This window comes from Carettochelys insculpta, chromosome 1, assembly GCF_033958435.1.
Source record: "Carettochelys insculpta isolate YL-2023 chromosome 1, ASM3395843v1, whole genome shotgun sequence".
Classification (NCBI taxonomy): Eukaryota; Metazoa; Chordata; order Testudines; family Carettochelyidae; genus Carettochelys; species Carettochelys insculpta.
Window position 1 is genome coordinate 316,424,422 of NC_134137.1, and position 20,744 is coordinate 316,445,165.

Below are 20,744 nucleotides of genomic sequence, written 5' to 3' on the forward strand. Positions count from 1 at the left end.
TCATATCTGGCAGCCCTGGGACCCAGAGGTTGCCAGATACGCAAATAATCAGGATAATAGGGAGGTATACATATGCATAATACTAAAGAAAAACAAGATTAGATATTAAGAAACAAACAAAAATGTATGTAGAGAACTTTACTCAGTAGTATTGTACACTGTAAACTTATACTGTATTTGCTGTATTTATTTGTATTTACTTTCACTATACCATACTTATGGAAAATGTAATGAAAAATTACTTATGGTTAAAATGCTGGTTATTTGAGAGCTCCAGATGATAGAATGCTGAATATGAAAGAGTTTACTTATATGAGATCACCTCCATGGGCTGGGGACTTATTCTTGATATTGATGAATAATACATGTAGTTTAAAATCTTTGGTAAAAAGGCTACTGTAATATGCACATTTTAATTTGCCTTTCGCAGGATTTTTACACCTTTTTATCTTTTGTTTAACGTTCAGGTAACATACCTGTAAATGAGGATGACTGAGAATGTATTGAACCTTTATTAAGCATAGTCATTATCTGACCAACAAATTCCTTGGGAATAAAATTAGCATATGGTAGTATCTCTGTGCTAATGAGCTGCACCACCTAAAAGAAAGAAAGAAAGAAACAAAAACAAAACCCTAAACTCACATTTGAAGGTTTTTTAGTAAATTTCAGTGATTAAAATTACGACTAACACTCTAACACATACAATACACATACAAACAGAACAGTAACAGAGAGGGCGCTGTGCTAGTCTATCTACTATCAAAACAAAAAACAGTCAAGTAGCACTTTAAAGACTAACAAAATAATTTATTAGGTGAGCTTTCGGGGGACAGACCCACTTCTTCAGGCCATAGCCATACCAGAACAGACTCAATATTTAAGGAACAGAGAACCAAAGACAGTAATCAAGGAGGACAAATCAGAAAAAAATGATGAAGGTGAGCAAATCAGAGAGTAGAGGGGTAGAAGAGGGGGGAGGCCAAGAATTAGATTAAGCCAAGCTATGGTCTGAAGAAGTGGGTCTGTCCCACGAAAGCTCACCTAATAAATTATTTTGTTAGTCTTTTAAGTGCTACTTGACTGCTTTTTTGTTTTGATACAAACAGAAGGTACAGATACAGAAAGCTACAGTAGTTTGGATGCACTCACTAATCATAACAAAACTAAGTTCAAATAAAGTATAAATGGTCATGCTCAGTGAAACTAGAAGCAACATCTTCTATATTTGCATTTACTGTTGTAACATTATAATACAAGGACAAGTAAATTTTTAAAAATAGAAGCTTGAAATTAAGGTTCTAAAGTCATACTTTTCAGGCACCTATACGATCTTCTGAAGTGCAAATAACTCAAAAGATCCTACCGATTTTTAAAAATCTTTGCAGAAACATTTAGTTCAAACTAAATAGCAACAACTTTGGAAAGAGACAATTTGATCTTCAGAACCAGTTCTCCTCTTCCCCTCACCCCATTCCATTTTAAGTAGAAGTTACATGATGTATTAACAAGAATGTGATTATAAGAGAAGGTTTTTTTTTGGCTTAATCCCGAGGGCAGCTAACATGGGTCAATTAGGTTCCAGGGCCATCAGTAGGTCTTGTTTTAGTGAATACTACATTTAAGCCAGTGGCTCTCAACTTTTCCAGACTACAATAGCACTTTTAGGAGTTTGATTTGTCTTGCATACTCCCAAGTTTCACCTCACTTCAAAACTATTTGCTTACAAAATCAGACACAAAATATGTAACTGTTACAGCACACTGTAAAAAAATCCTCATTTTTATCATAAAAGTATAAAATAAAACAATTACAATATACTTGCACTTCAGTGTATAATATATAGAGCAGTATAAAGAAGTAATTGTCTAGATGAAATTTTAGTTTGCACAGACTTCACTAGTGCTTTTAACGTAGCCTGCTGTAAAACTAAGCAAATATCGAGATGAGCTGATGCTTCTTCTGGAAGACCTCTACTGATCTAGGGCACTAGAGGGGACCCTGCTTCAATTATTTGATCCTGAGCTCTGTATATTCTGGCTACAGTCCTTGGGAGATAACTGAAGATAAAGCACTTAATTATCATTGCCTTTCAAAGTAGAACTTCTATCTGAGCTTTGGTGTAAAATGTAAATCAATCTCTTCTCCAAAACTTTTCCAGTGTCAACCCAGCCAAAATACTGTAATACACTCATTAAAACTACTGTGCGATCTGACACCCTGTCTGAGGTCCTCAAAGGCACTATGTCTGCAGTTGCTTTGTCTGTCTCTTCGGATTTAAAGTTCCTGGAGCAAGGACCAAGTTTTCTGTTCTTTTGTTTTTTAATAGAGGTGAACAGTTACTGCTTAAATAATACTGATTACTGAAAGTGTATTACCTCTTGGCTAATCAATAGTGTTACTTCACGCTTAGGAAAATGCAACATAAGGCATTCACTTGACGACACAATGTGAACCAATTACTCTTAAGTGGTATGCAGTTACTTTTGTGAGCAACAGTTTACAGATTGGAATAAGGGTATTCAAAGTGGGGGTCACAGAATCATAGAACACTAGGACTGGAAGGGACCTCGAGAGGCCATCGAGTCCAGCCCCCTGCCCCAATGGTAGGGCCAAGTACTGTCTAAACCAGGCGTGTCCAACCCGCGGGCCACATGCGGCCCTGGACAGCTAGTAATGCGGCCCCACAAGATCGTAAACTTTTAACATTATTATGTGATTTATATACATTAACTATATTATATATTTTATATGCGGCCCAAGACAATTCCTCTTCGCTCAATGCGGCCCAGGCAAGCCAAAAGGTTGGACACCCATGGTCTAAACCATCCCTGATAGACATCTATCTAACCTGTTCTTAAATATCTCCAGCAATGGAGATTCCACAACCTCCCTTCGCAATTTATTCCACTGTTTGACCACCCTGACAGTTAGGAACTTTTTCCTAATGTCCAACCTAAACCTCCCTTGTTGCAGTTTAAGTCCATTGCCTCTTGTTCTATCCTCAGAGGCCAAGAAGAACAAGTTTTCTCCCTCCTCCTTATGACTCCCTTTTAGATACCTGAAAACCACTATCATGTCTCCCCTCAATCTTCTCTTTTCCAAACTAAACAAGCCCAATTCTTTCAGCCTTTCTTCACAGGTCACATTCTCTAGACCTTTAATCATTCTCGTCGCTCTTTTCTGGACCCTCTCTAATTTCTCCACATCTTTCTTGAACTGCGGTGCCCAGAACTGGACACAATACTCCAGCTGAGGCCTAACCAGCGCAGAGTAGAACGGAAGAATGACTTCTTATGTCTTGCTCACAACACACTTGACCCATGGTTTTGTTACCTTTTTTACTAATCAAAAAGCACATTGCAGCCAAGTTAATACAATTCAGTACCAAGCACAGTTTTCTTTAAATGTTAATTTATGAAAGTTACCTCAGAGTTCAAACATTGATTCATACCAAGGGTAATAAACATTTTAGTCTCCTCACCTCAACATCAATACTCTCATTTCTCTGAAATTCTTGAATAGAAAGATTGTCTGGAGGAATACTAAAAACAAGAGAGAATATTATGTTATACTTTTAAACTTGTGTAGAACCTTCTGGAAATTGCAAGGATGAGAAGCATGCATGGTATTCAAATAATGATTATATACATAAAGTGAGAAATGTATACACTAGAGACAAATATTTTAGAATACAAATCTCACAATGTATGAATAAATAAAATAAGCTAAAAGGACTGAGGAGAAAAAATATTAAAATTTTAAGAAACCATAATAAAATATTACAAAAACAGCAGATTATTGATTTTAAACAATCATTTGTCATTTATCTGTATTTCAACTATTATATTTGTAATAATTTGTATTAGTGTTTTTTAAAGCAGAACTTCAATAACAAAAATCAGAAATCTGTAAAGATAAAAACCGGGGTACAGGAATAGTTTAGCACCTTTCCACACATTCCTCTTGGCTCATGTCATATAGCATCTTTGAAATCACCACTGTAAACCCTTTACAAAGATTCTACACAGACAAAACAGGGGACCTAACATTTTCCCCTGGTTGCTTCCTGTCTTGACAACAGCCCATAGAATTTTTTCCCCCCCATTTCCACTCTTACCTTAAAAAGCACTTAATTTGACTCTTACATCATTTTCCCACACGTCTACTATCAGTTCTTTATGTCCCCTCATTCCTCTTTATAAGGGTACCTTCATTCCTAATTCTACTCCATAAAAATATTTGTGTCCCTGAAATACTTGTGCCCTGTCTCTGTTCTCCCCCACACCTGTCACTCAGTTCTATGTCCCCTTCTCAGTGTCCCTTCTCCAATTACCCCCAACCCCTCTGACCTCTCCTATCATCCATCCTTCTCTCTACCACCACCTCCAATACAGTGCCAGACTCCTCTCACTTCTATTCCTTTGGTAACCTAAAATGCCCCTCCCCCACCAGCAAGCATTCACATTTTTATATTTGATTACATTCATACCTAAATAAAATGCTTCTCCCACCCGCAACGCAGATTTTAGCAATATGTCTCCCAGACTTTCCCAGCCTGAAACAGGATTTAAACTGTCACTGGCTGGGTGCGTTCAGGATCAAAGTCTTAACTACTTATTCCCCTGAGCTATAATCCAGCTGCTCTGATAGCCTTTCACTTATAAATCCTCCCACCCTTGCTCTCTGTACAAGCTCAGTGTGATCTTCTTGGTTCTAGGATCCTTAAGTCAAGAGTATAATCAGAAAGCCAAATTCTTTTGCTCTAAATGGTCTGAATTTTGCTACCCCAAAGGGCTAGAGGGTTCCTGCACTCCAGGTATAACCATTAGGCAAGTGAGACCACTGTGTCAGAATCAGAGGCATTATCTGCGCTCTAGTAAGTACATACAGAAAAGAAGAGTCAAAAAGAGTACAGGTGTTTGGAAATTTTCTCAACATTTTGATTATATTCAGAGGAAGATACCCCAGATGAAAAGCCAGAATCTTTACATATTGACCTAATCTTGATCCGTTAATGGATGATGTAGTATGTTAGCATTTTATTGTAACTTTGCATTAATACGTTTTTTAAAAGCTATTTATTAAAAAGGGCTGGATCTCCAGAACCCACTGACCAAATGATGCCAAGTAGGGTTCATTAACCACTGCACTTGGCACATCAAATTTTAAGATAAATTTGTATTACAATATTGAGAAACATTGTCCTTAAACAAAAAGGCCTTCTCAATTGCTGGCATTGGTTTTCCACTATAATAAAAAACAGAATCTTTACTATACAAGGATATGAACATGAAACAAGATACCAGAGTTTAAAAAGTTTTAAATGGCAGGATAAATTGAAAAACTTGCTTGCCCTATGCTGAAAACATTTGTTTTAAAATGGTGTGCGTGCACGCACGCACCCTTCTTCTTCCATAACATAGATGTATTTGTTTTTTCACCTTATAAACAGCCTAACTGGGAGTTTATAAATCTGCTCTAATAAGAACAGCATGATAAATTGTTTTTTATTATTACATGGATAAGACAACTTTTAAACTCCAAGCTCTTCAGAAAGGATTACATCTTTCAGCACATACTGACTTGTTCCAACAGTCAGTTCATCCTTATACTACATAAATAAAACCTTTCCTACTCTTTGGAATAAAACTGTGCTGTAAGTGCACAGATGGGTTTATAACCAACTTCCCTTTACTACTGCGGTCAGTCGTGTGCACAATGAAGGAAGCACATCTCTATATAGTATATCATACCCAATTAAGTATGTGTTCAAGGAACGAACTCTAAGAATATCTGAAGCACTTAACGTAAAAGGCAGTATCGAATTGGAAATCTCTGATTTTATTAGAAATCTCTGGAAAGTTTCTTTCTGAATGACACGATATGTAAAATTTAGTCCCTAACGAAAAAGTAAAGATTAAATACAATACAGTAGGGTCACAACATTCACAAGGGTTTGGTGTTGAGAACCTTTGCAAACACTGAATTTTGCCAGTATCTGAATGCACCGCACGGGCGTCTCACACTGTTTGGGCAGCTACAGTGCCTTGCGATGGCAACAGTAGCGCTGCACGGGTGGCTCCAGTGAGTCGCACTGTGTGACAGCAACAGCTGTGCTGCGGAGGCGGCTAAGGTGTCTCACGCCACGCACGTGGCTATAGCGCCTCGTGTCACGCAGCAGTGGCAACAGTGTAGGGGACAACGAGCCACTCGTGAATAACTGAATTCACTAACATTAAATTCACAGATGTCAGGACCTTGCTGCAGCTCCTGCAGTATGGGGCACATTTTCTTGGCTTCAGGCAAACGAAACGGTTTTAATATCACTGTGGCAAAAACAGTAGAAAAAAGCTGATCATTTCCTGCTTGCTGTTTGACTTGCCTCAGAAAGCTAGCACTGAAAGGAGTTGATTGGTAATACAGCATCAAATGGATCACCATGTTGAGCATCACCAATGGAGAACAAACTAACTCACAAAATGCCCTTAAACCTGCAACTGTGAATTTTTTAAAATATTTCCATCTAGCAAGCTCTCATTCTAAAGGACATAAAAATCACTGTCAGAATTCTTCATGCAACACACATCAATGTAAAATATGATTCAACCAACTGTGGTATGGCTTTAATTTTTTAAAAAACAGTATTCCCAATTGCCATTCATCATAAAGGGAAAATAACACTATACTAGGTTATACTGATAGTCGATGAAGAAAGTTTAATTCGGGGAAAAACACGGAAAGCAGTCTATTGAGAAGGAATTTAAGGCTTACACATTAGCCGTCTGAGTTTTATGAAAAGGAATATATGAATTGGAGAAATTTCTCTTGAAAAATAAACAACACCATCTCTTGAATTTTAAATCTCAGAGGGGTAGCTGTGTTAGTCTGCAGCTTCATAAATAACAAGCAGCCCTGTGACACCTTAGAGACTAACACTTAGTATGTCACGAGCTTTTGTGGATAACAGCCACTTCATCAGATGACAATAGACTTCATTTCCATCTGATGAAGTAGGCTTTACCCACGAAAGCTCATAACCTAATAAATTTGTCAGTCTCTAAGGTGCCAACAGACTGCTTGTTGTTATTGAGTTTTAGATTAACAAAATTGCTTGTGAGAACTATAAATGCAGCAACTAGGGGAGGGAATGGGAATTGGATACAGAAAATTAGGTCTCTAAGGCTATGTGCACACAGCAGTGTTATTTCAAAATAAACTATTCCAGAAGAGATTTTTCTGGAATAGCTTATTTTGAAATCAACACATCTAAACACAAAGCCTATGTCTACACTAGAAGCATCTGTTGACAGAAGTTACTGTAAGAAGAACTGCTCTGACAAAACTTCTGTCAACAGATTGTCTACACACAAAAATGGATCAATCTTTTAATCCATTCTGTCAACAAAAGGACCCCCTGGATCATCTACATGGGTTTTTTGTCAACAGTTTCTGTCAACAAAACATATTTGGTGTGTAGATGCTCCACAAGTTTTGTCTCCAAAAAAAAAACAAAACAAAAAACTCTCTAGTGTAGATGTAGCCAAAATACGTACTGAAATAGTGCTCAGCTATTTTAAAATAAAGCATCCAGACGCAATGGGGCCTATTACAAAACAGAGCCCTTTGACGCACTATAGTTTATTTTAAAATAGCCTCTATTCCCTGTATACACAGCCCTTATGTTGAAATAGAATAGAATGAGGTTTGAAATAGAATAGAATGAGGTTTGCCAAATTTGAAATAAGCCATCCACTATTTTGAAATAGACGTTGCATTGTGTAGATGACTGCAAAGTTATTTTAGAATAGCGGCTGTTAGTCCAAAATAACTTGCCTGTGTAGACACAACTTAAGAGTTTACTTGAGAATGTAAAAAAGAAAACTGTGAATAATAAAAGATATGAAGAGAAAAGTATTAAGGAGAAAATGAGGGAAAAAAACCCCAAACCAAACCAACAAAAACTTAGCCATATCTGTATTCTTATGCTAGAAGTAGTAAGCAGGTTGAGCTAGAAGTTTTCATTATTGAACAATATTAAGATTTAGCTGGCTTTACAAAGACATGGGATCTGAAATGACTTGCTTAAATCAATATAGAATACAATGTTTATATGTAAATATGGAAAAGGAAAAAGGGGAGACAGAGTAGCCTGACATAGCAAAAAATACATTCAAAGAAATAGGGAAGAAGGAACAGCAAAACAAACCGAACACCCTACGCAAAATTTATGAGGGCTATACAAACAACAGAGTTAAAAAAATGGCTGGTAAAACACAATCCCCATTTGGAACTGGAAGTCTGGAAACAGGCAGTGGAAGTGCAAATAAAAAGCAAATACAGAGTACTGTCTTACATGTACACGAACAAAAAAATAAAGAGAAGGTTTAGGCTTGAAAAAGATTTTGACGTGGAAAGGAAATTGGTTGTTTCACTTAAATCAAGATGATTTAAGCAGAATTTTTCTTCTTCATAGTGAAGTTTCAAAGCTGTACTAAGTTAATGTTCAGTTATAAACTTCAGAAAGAACCAACATAATGTTTTGTTCAGAATTATGAACTTCCACCCCCGTGGTGTTCATAACTCTGAGGTTCTTCTGTACATCACCACCTAAATCAGGAAGTAAGGTAGAAGAGGCATTCATGGAGCATGTCCGTTATAAGCTTTGTTGTCACTTTACTGGGGTTAGAGATCCAGAGTGTATCTTGGGGGTTCAAAAGCATTCCAAAGATCATCTGGCTACAGCAGCACATCAAAAGGTGATGTTATAACCCAGGGATCAGCAACCCCTGGAACAGGTGCCAAGAGGGACATGTGAGCTGATTTTCATCAGCACATGAGGTTGGAGCTCAGCCCCATTCCTCCTCCCCCAGGCAGTCAGAAGCTTGCTCAAAGCCCTGCTGTACATGGATTAACAAAAGACCAGCTAATGCTACCAACCACCACCTAAACAGTAAAGCTCTGCCTCTTTATTCATGAAGGACTGTAAGTAGGACTGTTAGTGACTTTGAAAAGTATCACCAGCACTCAGCCTGTACATATAGGTGAAAAGCTAAAATTTTGGCACTCCACTACAGAAAGGTTGCTGACCCATTATAACCTATTAGACTCGGCAGATGACGTGTATGTACGGCACTATTCTCATCTTCTCATAGGAATAACAGTTTCGACATCTCCATGCCTAACATCAATTTCAACTTTCACCTTGCGCATGGCGTGTGTAGACACGATGCGCGCTATTTCAATGTTGTGCCTGCTATGTCGACGTTGCACTCTAGTGGAGACGCACCTTGTTTTTCAAAATAAATGACTATCTACTAAGAACATTTCTACTTCTGGAACTAATTCTAACAGGAATTTCTTCCATCATGACCCATTTAGTGATGTCTGTGGATGTCAGATGATAAAGAGAACAGGTGAGGTGGCAAATACAACACAGGAAGTGTCTTTTGTTCATTAGCTCCAGTACTCTTGATAGTTTTTGTTGTCAGATGCACATGTCCAAAAATGTGAGTCCCTATCTCCCAGAGTATTCTTGATTGGACTGGTCCTTGTGAAATTATGCTATACTTTGATTTACCCAAGGCTGTGGTTACAATTTCAAGATTAATTTCTAGAAATGGACTCTAGGAAGAGTATTTTATAAAGGAATAGCTCTTTAAATAAATTTTAAATTCATTCATTGATGCATGAGCAAGGAACTTTTTTTTTTTTTTTTGGGAAATCGGGGGTTGTTTTTGTTTTGTTTTGTTCAGTGTATCCTATCTGTCCCTGAATAACAGATCTGTGAACTGCATGGTTAGAAAAATAAATGATTTTTAGATAAATAAAGCACACTATGGAGGTTCTAGGTAAGGAAGTTCTGAGGGTAACTGATTCCTTGCCTTGGGAGTGATTTCAATCTTCCATTTATAAAAGCAAAAACAGACAAGATCAGAGACAGAAGGAGCTAAGTCATGGATGGCCCTGATGGTGAAAATGAAGAATCTGTATTTGATTCACAGAGCAATATGTTGCCAGTGAAAGAATATTAAGAGGGCGTTTATTATGTTCATAGTACTGAGCAAAATGGATTTATATGGTAAGGCTTATTTGCATATGGCCTCAGGGACACACAAATTAAGTGTGATATTCCAGTAGCTATCTTGAACTGGTGATCCTTTCTGCTTTGGAGCTTATAAGTAAATTATCAAGTATATTTTAACCTTGCTCTTTATTTTCTATTTTTACAGTTAATATATATTTTTCAAGATAGCATTCCACATATATAGAGAAGTTACTCACCTGTAGTAACAATGGTTCTTCGAGATGTGTCCCCGTGGGTGCTCCACAATAGGTGTCGGGCTCGCCAGCGCTGCAGATCGGAAATCTTCCAGCAGTTTCTCCTGGATAGCGAATGCGCCGGCGCGCGCTGCTCCCCCACGCACCCCCAGCCACGTGCACGATCCGGTCCCCGCCAGTTCCTTGACCAACCGCCTCGAATGCTCCTGAAAAACACTAGACAGAGATCCGAAGCAGGGAGGATGGGCGGGTGGTGGAGCACCCACGGGGACACATCTCCAAGAACCATCGTTACTACAGGTGAGTAACTTCTCTTTCTTCTTCGAGTGGTCCCTGTGGGTGCTCCACAATAGGTGACTACCCAGCAGTATCCCAAGTAAGGAGGTGGGTAATCGGTTTATGTGCAGCTTGCCCCCAAGAGGACTGTTGTCGACAGACGGGTATCCTCTTCGAATACCCGATGTAGGGCATAATGCTTGGCAAAGGTGTCGTAGGATGATCAGGTCGCCACTCTACAGATGTCTTTTAACACAATGCCCTTGAAGAAGGCTGTTGACGCCACCACCGCCCTGGTGGAGTGAGCCCTGGGTGGGGCCAGCAAAGGAGTCTTTCGAAGCTCGTAGCACATTTTTATACAGGACACAATGTGCTTTGAGATTCTCTGTGAAGAGAGACCTTCTCCTTTGACCTCGGAGCAAGAAACACTAGAAGCCTGTCCATTTTCCGGAAGTACTTAGTTCTGTCTATGTAGAAGGCCAACGCCCACCTCACATCCAGGAGATGCAGGCGTGCCTCCTTGCTGGAGCTGTGAGGCTTCGGGTAAAACGAGGGTAAAACTATTGGTTCGTTAAGATGGAACTCCAAAGAAACGTTTGGAACAAAGGCTGGGTGCAGCCTTAAGGTTACCGCCTCCTTTGAGAATACTGTGCAGGGCGGCACTGGCATCACTGCTGCGAGCTCGCTCACCCTGCGGGCCGACGTAACTGCAAGGAGGAAGGTTGTTTTCATCGTAAGGAGACGTAGGGGAACTGTGGCTAATGGTTCAAAAGGTGGACCCGATAGCGTGCTGAGTACCAAGTCCAAATTTCACGATGGTGGAAGCGGTTTTCAAGGAGGGTACAGGTTTACCAGCCCCTTCAAGAACCTTGTAACGATAGGATGGGCGAATACAGTGGGCCCTTCCCCTGTATGCCGAAAGGCTGATATAGTGGCGAGGTGGACCTTTAGCGAGGATAGAGAACTCCCCTGTACGAAAAATGCGCTGTAGCAGATCAGAGCAGATCTGCCATTCGTGCGTGGGTGCGAAGCACCTGCTCAGCTGATCTGCTTTCATGTTGTGAGCGCCCGGCAAACACAAGGCTTTCAACGTTATGTTGTTGGCGATGCACCGGTTCCACAATTGGACGGCTTCCGCACATAGGGCACGGGATCGTGCTCCTCCTTGTCGATTGATGTAAAACATAGTGGAGGTATTGGCGGTATTGATCCCGACTACTCTGCCATGTAGGTAATCTCGAAAATGTTTGCAGGCGTCGAACGCTGCTCTGAGCTCCAGTGTGTTTATGTGCAGTGTCTGTTCCGCAGGGGACCATAGCCCTTGCGTCACCTTGTTGCCGATGTGCGCTCCCCATCCTATGTGGGAGGCGTCAGTAGTAAGAAAAACAGAAATTCGTGGTTGGTGAAAGGGCACTCCCACTAGCAGATTCTTGGGGTTTTCCCACCACGCCAGGGATCTGCGCACCTCTGTCGTGGGCGACACCACCCTGTGGACAGTGTGGGATGCCGGTTTGTAAACGCTCGCCAGCCAATGCTGCAGGCTTCGCGTGTGTAACCTGGCATTCTGTACCACAAACGTCGCTGCCGCCATGTGGCCCAGCAGCTGTAAGCACGTTAAAACCAGCACCCTGGGGCTGTATGTGATGACTTGCACCAGCGAACTGATGGCGCGGAAGCGGGCATTGGGTAGGTACGCCCTTGCTGTGATAGAGTTTATGTGTGCCCCTATGAACTCTATATCTTGTGTGGGTTCGGTCTTTGACTTTGCGAGGTTGATAACTAGGCCCAGCGAAGAAAAACGTGTCCGCTGTGACGCGTATCATGCGTAAGACCTCTGCCTTCAAGGCCCCTTTCAGCAGGCAGTCGTCCAGATATGGGAAAATAAACACCCCCTGTCTGTGCAGGTAGGCTGACACCACTGCCAGGGTTTTGGTAAAGACTCTGGGGGCCGAGGAGAGGTCAAATGGAAGAACCCTGTACTGGAAGTGCTCCTTGCTGACCATGAAGCAGAGGAAGTGTCTGTGTGCCGGGTGGATTGTTATATGAAAGTAAGCATCTTGTAAGTCGAGGGCTGCAAACCAGTCTCCATTGTCCAGTGCCATGAGTATCGAGGCAACTGTGATCATCTGAAAACGTTGTTTGCGCAAGTAACGGTTGAGGCCCCGAAAATCTAAGATGGGCCTCCAGCCTCCTGTTTTCTTCTCTGTTAGGAAGTAGCAGGTGGTCCACCTCCTCCTTGAGCCTCGCCTCGTGGGCAGCGTCCCTGAGGTGAGGCCTGGCGGGAGGTGTCATCGGTGGGAGCGACTGGAAGGGGATCATGTAACCCATGGCTATGATCTCCAGCACCCTGGAGCCCTTGGTTGTAGCCCTGTTGATATTGAGCACGCTGTGGTTGGTAAGTGTAGCGTCTTTGCTGAAGATAAAAATTTTTTTTTTTTTTTCCTGTATGGGGGAGTATAAATGCCCAAGGTTCTAAGTGTAGCTCTCGAGTCCTTACTGGAGTGGAGGACCGAGTCGGTTGAGTCTGCAAACAGCTTTGTGTATCAAAGGGAAGATCCACGATCTTTGCCTGTAGGTCCCTAGGGATACCAGATGTCTGGAGCCAGGATTCTCTACGCATGACCACTGCTGTAGCCGTTGAACCTGCCGCCGTGTCCGCCACGTCCAGGGCAATCTGGGCTCCCGTCCGCGATGCTGCGTAGCCCTCTTGAACAATTGCCTTTAACACCGGCTTTTTGTCTTCCGGAAGTGAATCCATGAGGGGAGTAAGTCTGGAGTAATTATCAAAATTATGGTTTGCTAGGTGTGCCGCATAATTTGCCACTCTCAATAGCAGGGTAGAAGAGGAATATACCTTCCTGCCAAACAGCTCTAGCTTCTTAGCATCTTTGTCCGATCCCCCCGATTTGTACTCAAAAGCCTTCGACCTCTGCTGGGACGATTCGACCACCAAAGAATTTGGTTGTGGGTGACTAAAGAGGAACTCCATGCTCTTTGCCGGGACGAAGTACTTCTTATCCGCTCTCTTGTTCATAGGCAGGATAGAGGCCGGAGTCTGCCATATGGTAGTGGCTGACTCCATAATGGCTTCGTCCAGCAGAATAGCAATTTTGGATGAAGCCGGGGGTCTCAAATTTTTCAGGAGTTTGTGATGTTTCTCCTGCACCTCTGCCGTTTGAATGTCTTGCATGAAAGCTACCCTTTTAAATAGCTCCTGAAATTGTTTAAGGTCATCCGAGGGGGAGACATCCTAGGGGGCCATGGCCTCATCTGGGGAGGATGAGGAGGAACCACTGGGGTAAACCTCCCTCAAACCCTCAGGCTCCTGCGGTTGATGATACACTTGCTCCCTGGAGGATTGTGAAGGAAAGTCTTGGGGCTCTAAAACTAACTCCCCCTGAGACAGCTGTGTTTCCGTCCCCGATCGAGAGTGTCCACAGGGGTATTGAGAGGCCGGGGGTGGACCTGCCCCTGGATGTAGGCCTGCGGTGTCTGTGTCCAGCATGATGAGGACCACCATAGCAGCATGCGCAAGGGTCCGGTGGAGACCTGGACCACCCACGGAGTGTGCGCCCCTGATGTCTGGGAGAGCGAGACCTCTGCGACGACACAGATAGAGGTGAAACTGGCTTGTGATAGTACTCCAGGGGATCCACTCCCAGAAATGGTGAAGGTGACCCAAGCCATGGTGACATTGGTTGAAGGAACGGAGGAGGTGGTTCTGGATAAGCTGGTGGATACACAGGCCTTCCGTGCGGCATGTGCACCACAGGGGGAGGGCTTGGTGCTAACAGCAGCACAGCCCTGTCCAGAGATGGGCTGCAGTGCCAGGTGCTTGATTTCGCCTTGCCCCTCCCCTGCGGGGCTGGCACTGCCCCCTCCCCTGCCAGGGATCTCGGCCCCGCTGTCGGTGCCACGCTTGGCCCAATCAGCTGCGGTGCTGCGCGGGTAGCTTCCTCCGGCGCCTGCAGGCTCCGTGCCCGGTGCCCCTGCACCGTTGGTGCCGCGGGGGCCACTGCCGCCTGCGGTGGTGCCGCCAGGTCCGGCGCTTGCCTCGCTGAAGCTCTGGGCACCACGCATGCCGGCTGTTGTGTAACCGGAGGCTCAGCCTCTGCCACGTGCACTGCCACGCTGCCGCTTGCCTGAGTATGCGGCTGGGGGCTGTGTGCGCCGCTCGTCCTGCTCGCTGAACCTGCCGGCAAGGATCGAGCTGGGGAGAGTTTCCTCCGTTTCTGCACTGAGGGGGACAGAGAAGCTGCCTTCCTCTTATGCAACCCAGAGGGCCCTTCTGGGTGAGGATTCTCTGGCAAGTCCGGCTGGAGAGCCTTATCGGACAAGAGCATTTTAAGCCTCATCTCTCTGTCCTTCCTGGCCCTGGCTGTGAGCTTAGCACAGTGAGAACACTTCTGGGTAACGTGTGATTCCCCCAGGCAGCGGATGCATTCGCTATGCCCATTGGAAGCCGGCATAGCTTCGCAGCATGACTCACACTTTTTAAAACCTGAAGAGGCCATTGCGGTGAGTCCTTTACTGTTAATAGGGTCCTTAGCACTTAATCCGTGCCTTTCCACCCCAAATAGCGATCACCGGCCTGCGGGGCAGCGGGTGGCGTAAACGGCCTTCACGTCCGCTCTTCTCTTCTCCACTCCTCTCTTTTTTTTTTTTTTTGCTGATATTCTCTTTGTCTTTGCTTTCTCTCTTTTTTTTTTTTTTGGTAACCAAAACCGACAAATTATACGTAGAAAACAACTATCTAATCTGACTCTGGCCTTAGCCTGAGCGGATTCCGTCTGCAGCCGATGGGGGTTGAGAAGGAACTGGCGGGGACCGGATCGTGCACGTGGCCGGGGGCGCGTGGGGGAGTGGCGCGCGCCGGCGCATGTGCGATCCAGGAGAAACTGCTGGAAGATTTCCGATCTGCGGCGCCAGGCGAGCCCGACACCTGTTGTGGAGCACCCACGGGGACCACTCGAAGAAGAAGTATACTTTCCTTCACCCACTCCTTTTCCATAATCTCACTGGATTCAGTTTATTATTAAAAACATTTTTGTTAGTCTTACCCAAAGCCAAAAGAAACTGAATTTTTAAGGCTTTATGTATATATATTTTCTCTTCTGGTTTGTACATAGTATTGTCATGGAGCTATCCGTATTCTTTATGGAAATGTTTATCAATATGCATAACTAGAAAAGACTTTATGAATATACTTCTTGTAAGGTATAATTTGAAAAGTTATAATGTGTATATTCTATTTGTTCACATGTACTATTCCTGAATTTGAACAGTAACAGAGAGGTAGCTGTGTTACTCTGTATTCTAACAAAACAAAACAGCAGAAATGTAGCACTTTAAAGACTAACCAAATGATTTATTCAGTGATGAGCCTTCCTGGAACAGACCCACTTCATCAGATCAATAGCATTTCCAGTACAGACTGACATCTATAAATACAGAGGCCCAAAAAAATTGCAACAAAAACTGACAAATCAAGTACATAGGACTGAAAGAGAGGGGTGAGAGGTGGGGGATGTTAAGTGTCTTGCATGAGATAATTACAAGCATCAAAGGAAGGGAAGCAGTCCTTGTAATGTGCGAGGTAACTATTGTCTCTGTTCAAACCAAGTTTTAATGTGTTGAATTTGAATATGAACTCTAATAACAGATTACGTAGAGAAAGCTGTGAATTGAAGTCTCTTTGTTCTAAGACACAAAGGCCGTGTCTACAGTTACGAAAAACTTTGAAATGGCCATGCTAATGGCCAAATCAAAGAATACCAATGAGGCACTATAATGAATATTCAGTGTATCATTAACATGCCACCAAGGATGCAGTTTACTTTCGAAAGAGCAGCATCTACACTGCTTTTTTCTTCTTTTGAAAGAAGCTCTTTCAAAAGAATACGCAAATGAGGTGCCAGATATATAACTATGTACATATGCACCTCATGTGCATTTTGATATCCCTCATTTGCATGCCTCTTTTAAAAGAGGAATGCGAGTGTAGACACAGCCTAGAGGAACAGGTTGAATTTAGTAAAATCAACTTTATGCCACCTAAATACAGAAAGTTGAAGGCACCTCTCCTTACTGGGGACATGAGATTGATGGAATTCCTCCTCAGTAGCATGGTTGCCTTCAACATGAACAGCAATGGATTAAGAGAAAAGTTACTCACCTGTGTAGTAACGATGGTTCTTCAAGATGTGTCCCCATGGGTGCTCCACAGTAGGTGTCGGGCTCACCCCGGCGCCGCAGCTCGGAAAATCTTCAGCAGTCTCTGTCGGGTTGCGCATGCGCCAACGCGCGTCAGCTCTTCGCGCGCTTACGGTCACGTGCGCGATCCGGTCCCCACCAGTTCCTGATCAACCGCTCCGGACGCCCCTGAAAAACACACGAACAGAGCTCCGAAGTGGGGAGGAACGGGTGGGTAGTGGAGCACCCACAGGGACACATCTCAAAGAACCATCGTTACTACACAGGTGAGTAACTTCTCTTTCTTCTTCGAGTGGTCCCCGTGGGTGCTCCACAGTAGGTGACTACCCAGCAGTAACCCCCCCCCACCCCGAAAAAGGAGGTGGGTACCCGATTTATGTGCAGCTTGCCCGTGAAAGGACTGCTGTCGACAGGTGTGTATCCTCATCAAGCATCCTGTGTATGGCATAGTGCTTGGCGAAGGTGTCATAGGAAGACCATGTCGCCGCTCTGCAGATATCTCTCAGCGCGATGCCTTTTAAGAAGGCCGTTGACGCCGCCATCGCCCTAGTAGAGAGCGGGCTCTTGGCGGAACTGGCAGAGGAGTCTTGCAAATCTCGTAACACAGTCTTATGCAAGACACAATGTGATTTTAAATCCTCTGTGAAGATAGCGCTTCTCCTTTTGACCTGGATGCAATGGACACCAGTAGTCTGTCCGTTTTCCGGAAAGGTTTAGTTCTATCGATGTAGAAGGCCAGTGCCCTTCTTACGACAAGTAAGTGCAACCGTGCCTCTTCATTTGAGTTGTGAGGCTTAGGATAGAACAAGGGCAGCACTACTGGTTTGTTGATATGAAAGTCTGAAGAGACCTTTGGAATGAAGGCTGGGTGTAATCGTAAGACCACTGCTTCTTTTGAGAAGATCGTGCAGGGTGGTGTGGACATTATGGCCGCGAGTTCGCTCACTCTGCGAGCTGACATGATTGCCAGGAGGAAAGTCGTTTTAATAGTAAGTAGTTGAAGGGGGACCGTAGCCAATGGTTCAAAGGGCGGTCCCGAGAGGGTGTGTAGAACTAGGTCTAAACTCCATGACGGCGGTACTGGTTTCCGAGGGGGGTACAGATTCACCAACCCCTTTAGGAAACGCGAGACAGCGGGATGGGCAAATGTGGTTGATCCATCCTCTTCATGCCGAAACGCTGATATAGCCGCCAGATGCACCTTTATAGAGGATAGCGAAAGTCCGTTTTGTTTGAGATGTAGCAAATAATCCAGAATCGTAGGTATGGTGGCGTCCTGGGGTATTAGTTGCCTGGAGGAACACCATTCGGAAAAACGCAACCATTTGTGCTGATAAGTCTTTCTGGTGGAAGTTCTCCGACTACATTCAAGGACTTGTTGTACTCCCTCTGAGCATGTAGTCTCTAAGGCGCTTAGCCATGGATTAGCCATGCTTGTAGCCGAAGTCTCTTTGGGTGCGGGTGCAGTATTGACCCCCGAGCCTGAGTGAGAATGTCCGGTACTGTTGGTAGGGGAAATGGCCGATGTTGAGCCATGCGCAAGAGCAATGGGAACCACTGTTGCCGGTCCCAGGTTGGGACTATGAGTATCATGCGTGCTTTCTCCCTTCTGGCCTTCTCCAAGACCTTCTGTATAAGTGTCGTGGGAGGGAACGCATAAAGTAGAGGGCCCTTCCATGGGATCATGAAGGTGTCCCCCAAAGACTCCTGTCCCATGCCCGCTCTGGAGCAGTATTGGGGACATTTCTTGTTTTCTCGGGTGGCGAACAAGTCGATTTGGGGAAAACCCCATCTGCGGAACACCTGGTGGAGTAGATCTGGATGGATCTGCCACTCGTGAGTGGGCGCAAAGTGTCTGCTGAGTTGGTCCGCCTTGACGTTGTGGACCCCCGGTAGGTATGAAGCCTTTATGATTATATTGTTGGCGATGCACCAGTTCCAGAGTCAGACTGCCTCCACACAAAGCGTACGAGACCTGGCTCCCCCCTGTCGGTTTGTATAAAACATGGTGGTGGTGTTGTCGGTATTCACGCCGACTATTTTTCCGTGCAGATAGTTGTGAAAATGCCTGCACGCATTGAACACTGCCCTGAGCTCTAATATGTTTATGTGCAGTGTCTTCTCTGCGGGGGACCATAATCCTTGAGTGGTTTTGTTGTCCATGTGAGCCCCCCATCCCATATGGGAGGCATCTGTTGTAATGAACACAGTAATTTGCGGTTGGCGGAAGGGCACCCCTGTTAGGAGATTCTTGGGGTTTCCCCACCATGTTAGTGAGCTTTGTGCCTCTGTTGTAAGTGACACCCTCTTGTGGACGGTGTGGATTGAGGGTTTGTATACGGTTGACAACCAATGCTGCAATCCTCGCATATGCAGCCTGGCGTTTTGCACCACAAACGTGGTGGTTGCCATATGCCCCAACAGTTGTAAGCACGTGAGAACTGGAACAGTGGGGCTGTACGTTAGTAGTTGTACGAGAGATTCGATGGCACGAAAACGAGCCTCGGGTAAATACACCCTTGATGTGACTGAGTCTATCCGAGCCCCTATAAACTCTATATTTTGCGTGGGGTAGGTCTTTGACTTTGAGAAATTGATGATGAGGCCCAGTGAGGTAAATGTTTTTGTGGTGATGTGTATCATCCATAATACCTCCGCCCGGGAAGTTCCCTTTAGCAGGCAATCGTCCAGGTATGGGAAAATGAAAACTCCCTGTCTGTGTAGGTATGCTGACACCACCGCTAAGGTCTTGGTGAAGACTCTGGGTGCTGAAGAGAGTCCGAATGGGAGGACTCTGTACTGGAAATGATCTGTGCCCACAAGGAACTGGAGGAAACGCCTGTGGGCTGGATGAATTGCGATATGAAAATACGCATCCTGTAAGTCGAGGGCTGCAAACCAATCGCCGTGGTCTCGTGCCGTGATTATTGAAGCCATCGTAGTCATTTTGAAGCGCTGTTTGCGTAGGTACTGGTTCAGTGCGCGTAGATCCAAAATGGGTCTCCACCCTCCTGTCTTCTTTTCCGTCAGGAAATACCTGGAGTAGAACCCTTTGCCTTGAAATTGTTCCAGTACTCTCTCCACCGCCCCTATGAATAGAAGGTGGTCCACCTCCCGCCTTAATTCCGGTAGGTGAGAGGGGTCTCTGAGAAGGGGTGCGGTGGGAGGATTTGGTGGAGGTAAAGACTGGAAGGGGATCGTGTATCCCGTGTTTACAATCTCCAATACCCACTTGTCCGACGTGATGCTTTTCCATTGTGGGTAAAATGGCTTGAGTCGGTGATGGAACTGAGGTATGGTCTTGGCTTCGCGGCCCTCGACATACCCGTCAAACTTGCTGTCTTGCACTTTGCCCTGCGGAGGCGTTGCCCTGCTGAGGCTGGTGCCTAGGGCCCTTATAATGTGTTTGTTGATGACGTGCCTGATCATACCCCCGTTGAAATTGGGTACGTTGCTGTTGGTAACCATAACGGCATTGCTGAGGATAAAATTTCTTCCTTCTGAACGGTGGGGTATACATCCCCAAAGTCCGAAGTGTAGCTCTGGAATCTTTGCTCGAGTGTAGGACTGAGTCGGTCGACTCAGCAAACAATTTTATTTTGTCGAAGGGGAGGTCTGCAATTTTGACCTGTAACTCCTTTGGAATGCCGGATATGTGAAGCCATGACTCTCTCCGCATTACCACTGTAGTGGCCACGGCGCTGGCCGCTGTGTCCGCCACATCCAGTGCAATCTGCACGCCCGCTCGAGAAGCCGTGTAGCCCTCTTGCACAATTGCCTTAAGAACTGGCCTTTTATCCTCCGGAAGGAAGTCCATGAGGGCAGTAAGCTTTGAATAATTGTCGAAATTGTGATTCGACAAATGAGCGGCATAGTTGGCCATGCGGAGCAACAGAGTAGAGGAGGAGTAGGCCTTTCTACCCAGAAGATCCAGCTTCTTTATGTCCTTGTCCAATCCCCCAGATTTGTACTGG

The 20,744-nt window shown here is 44.3% G+C and overlaps 1 protein-coding gene across 4 annotated transcripts in view; it reads right to left on the minus strand.

Moving 5' to 3' along the window:
- The window catches only part of MON2 (MON2 homolog, regulator of endosome-to-Golgi trafficking), a 175,966-nt gene that overhangs the window by 13,410 nt on the left and 141,812 nt on the right, over positions 1-20,744 (minus strand). For all 4 annotated transcript variants that reach the window (XM_075013786.1, XM_075013775.1, XM_075013765.1 and 1 more), the window contains 2 exons: positions 3,485-3,545; positions 477-600 (listed from right to left, as the gene is read on the minus strand). In XM_075013786.1, coding sequence (XP_074869887.1) covers positions 477-600; positions 3,485-3,545 — 185 coding nt within the window. The remainder of the gene's footprint in view (positions 1-476; positions 601-3,484; positions 3,546-20,744) is intronic.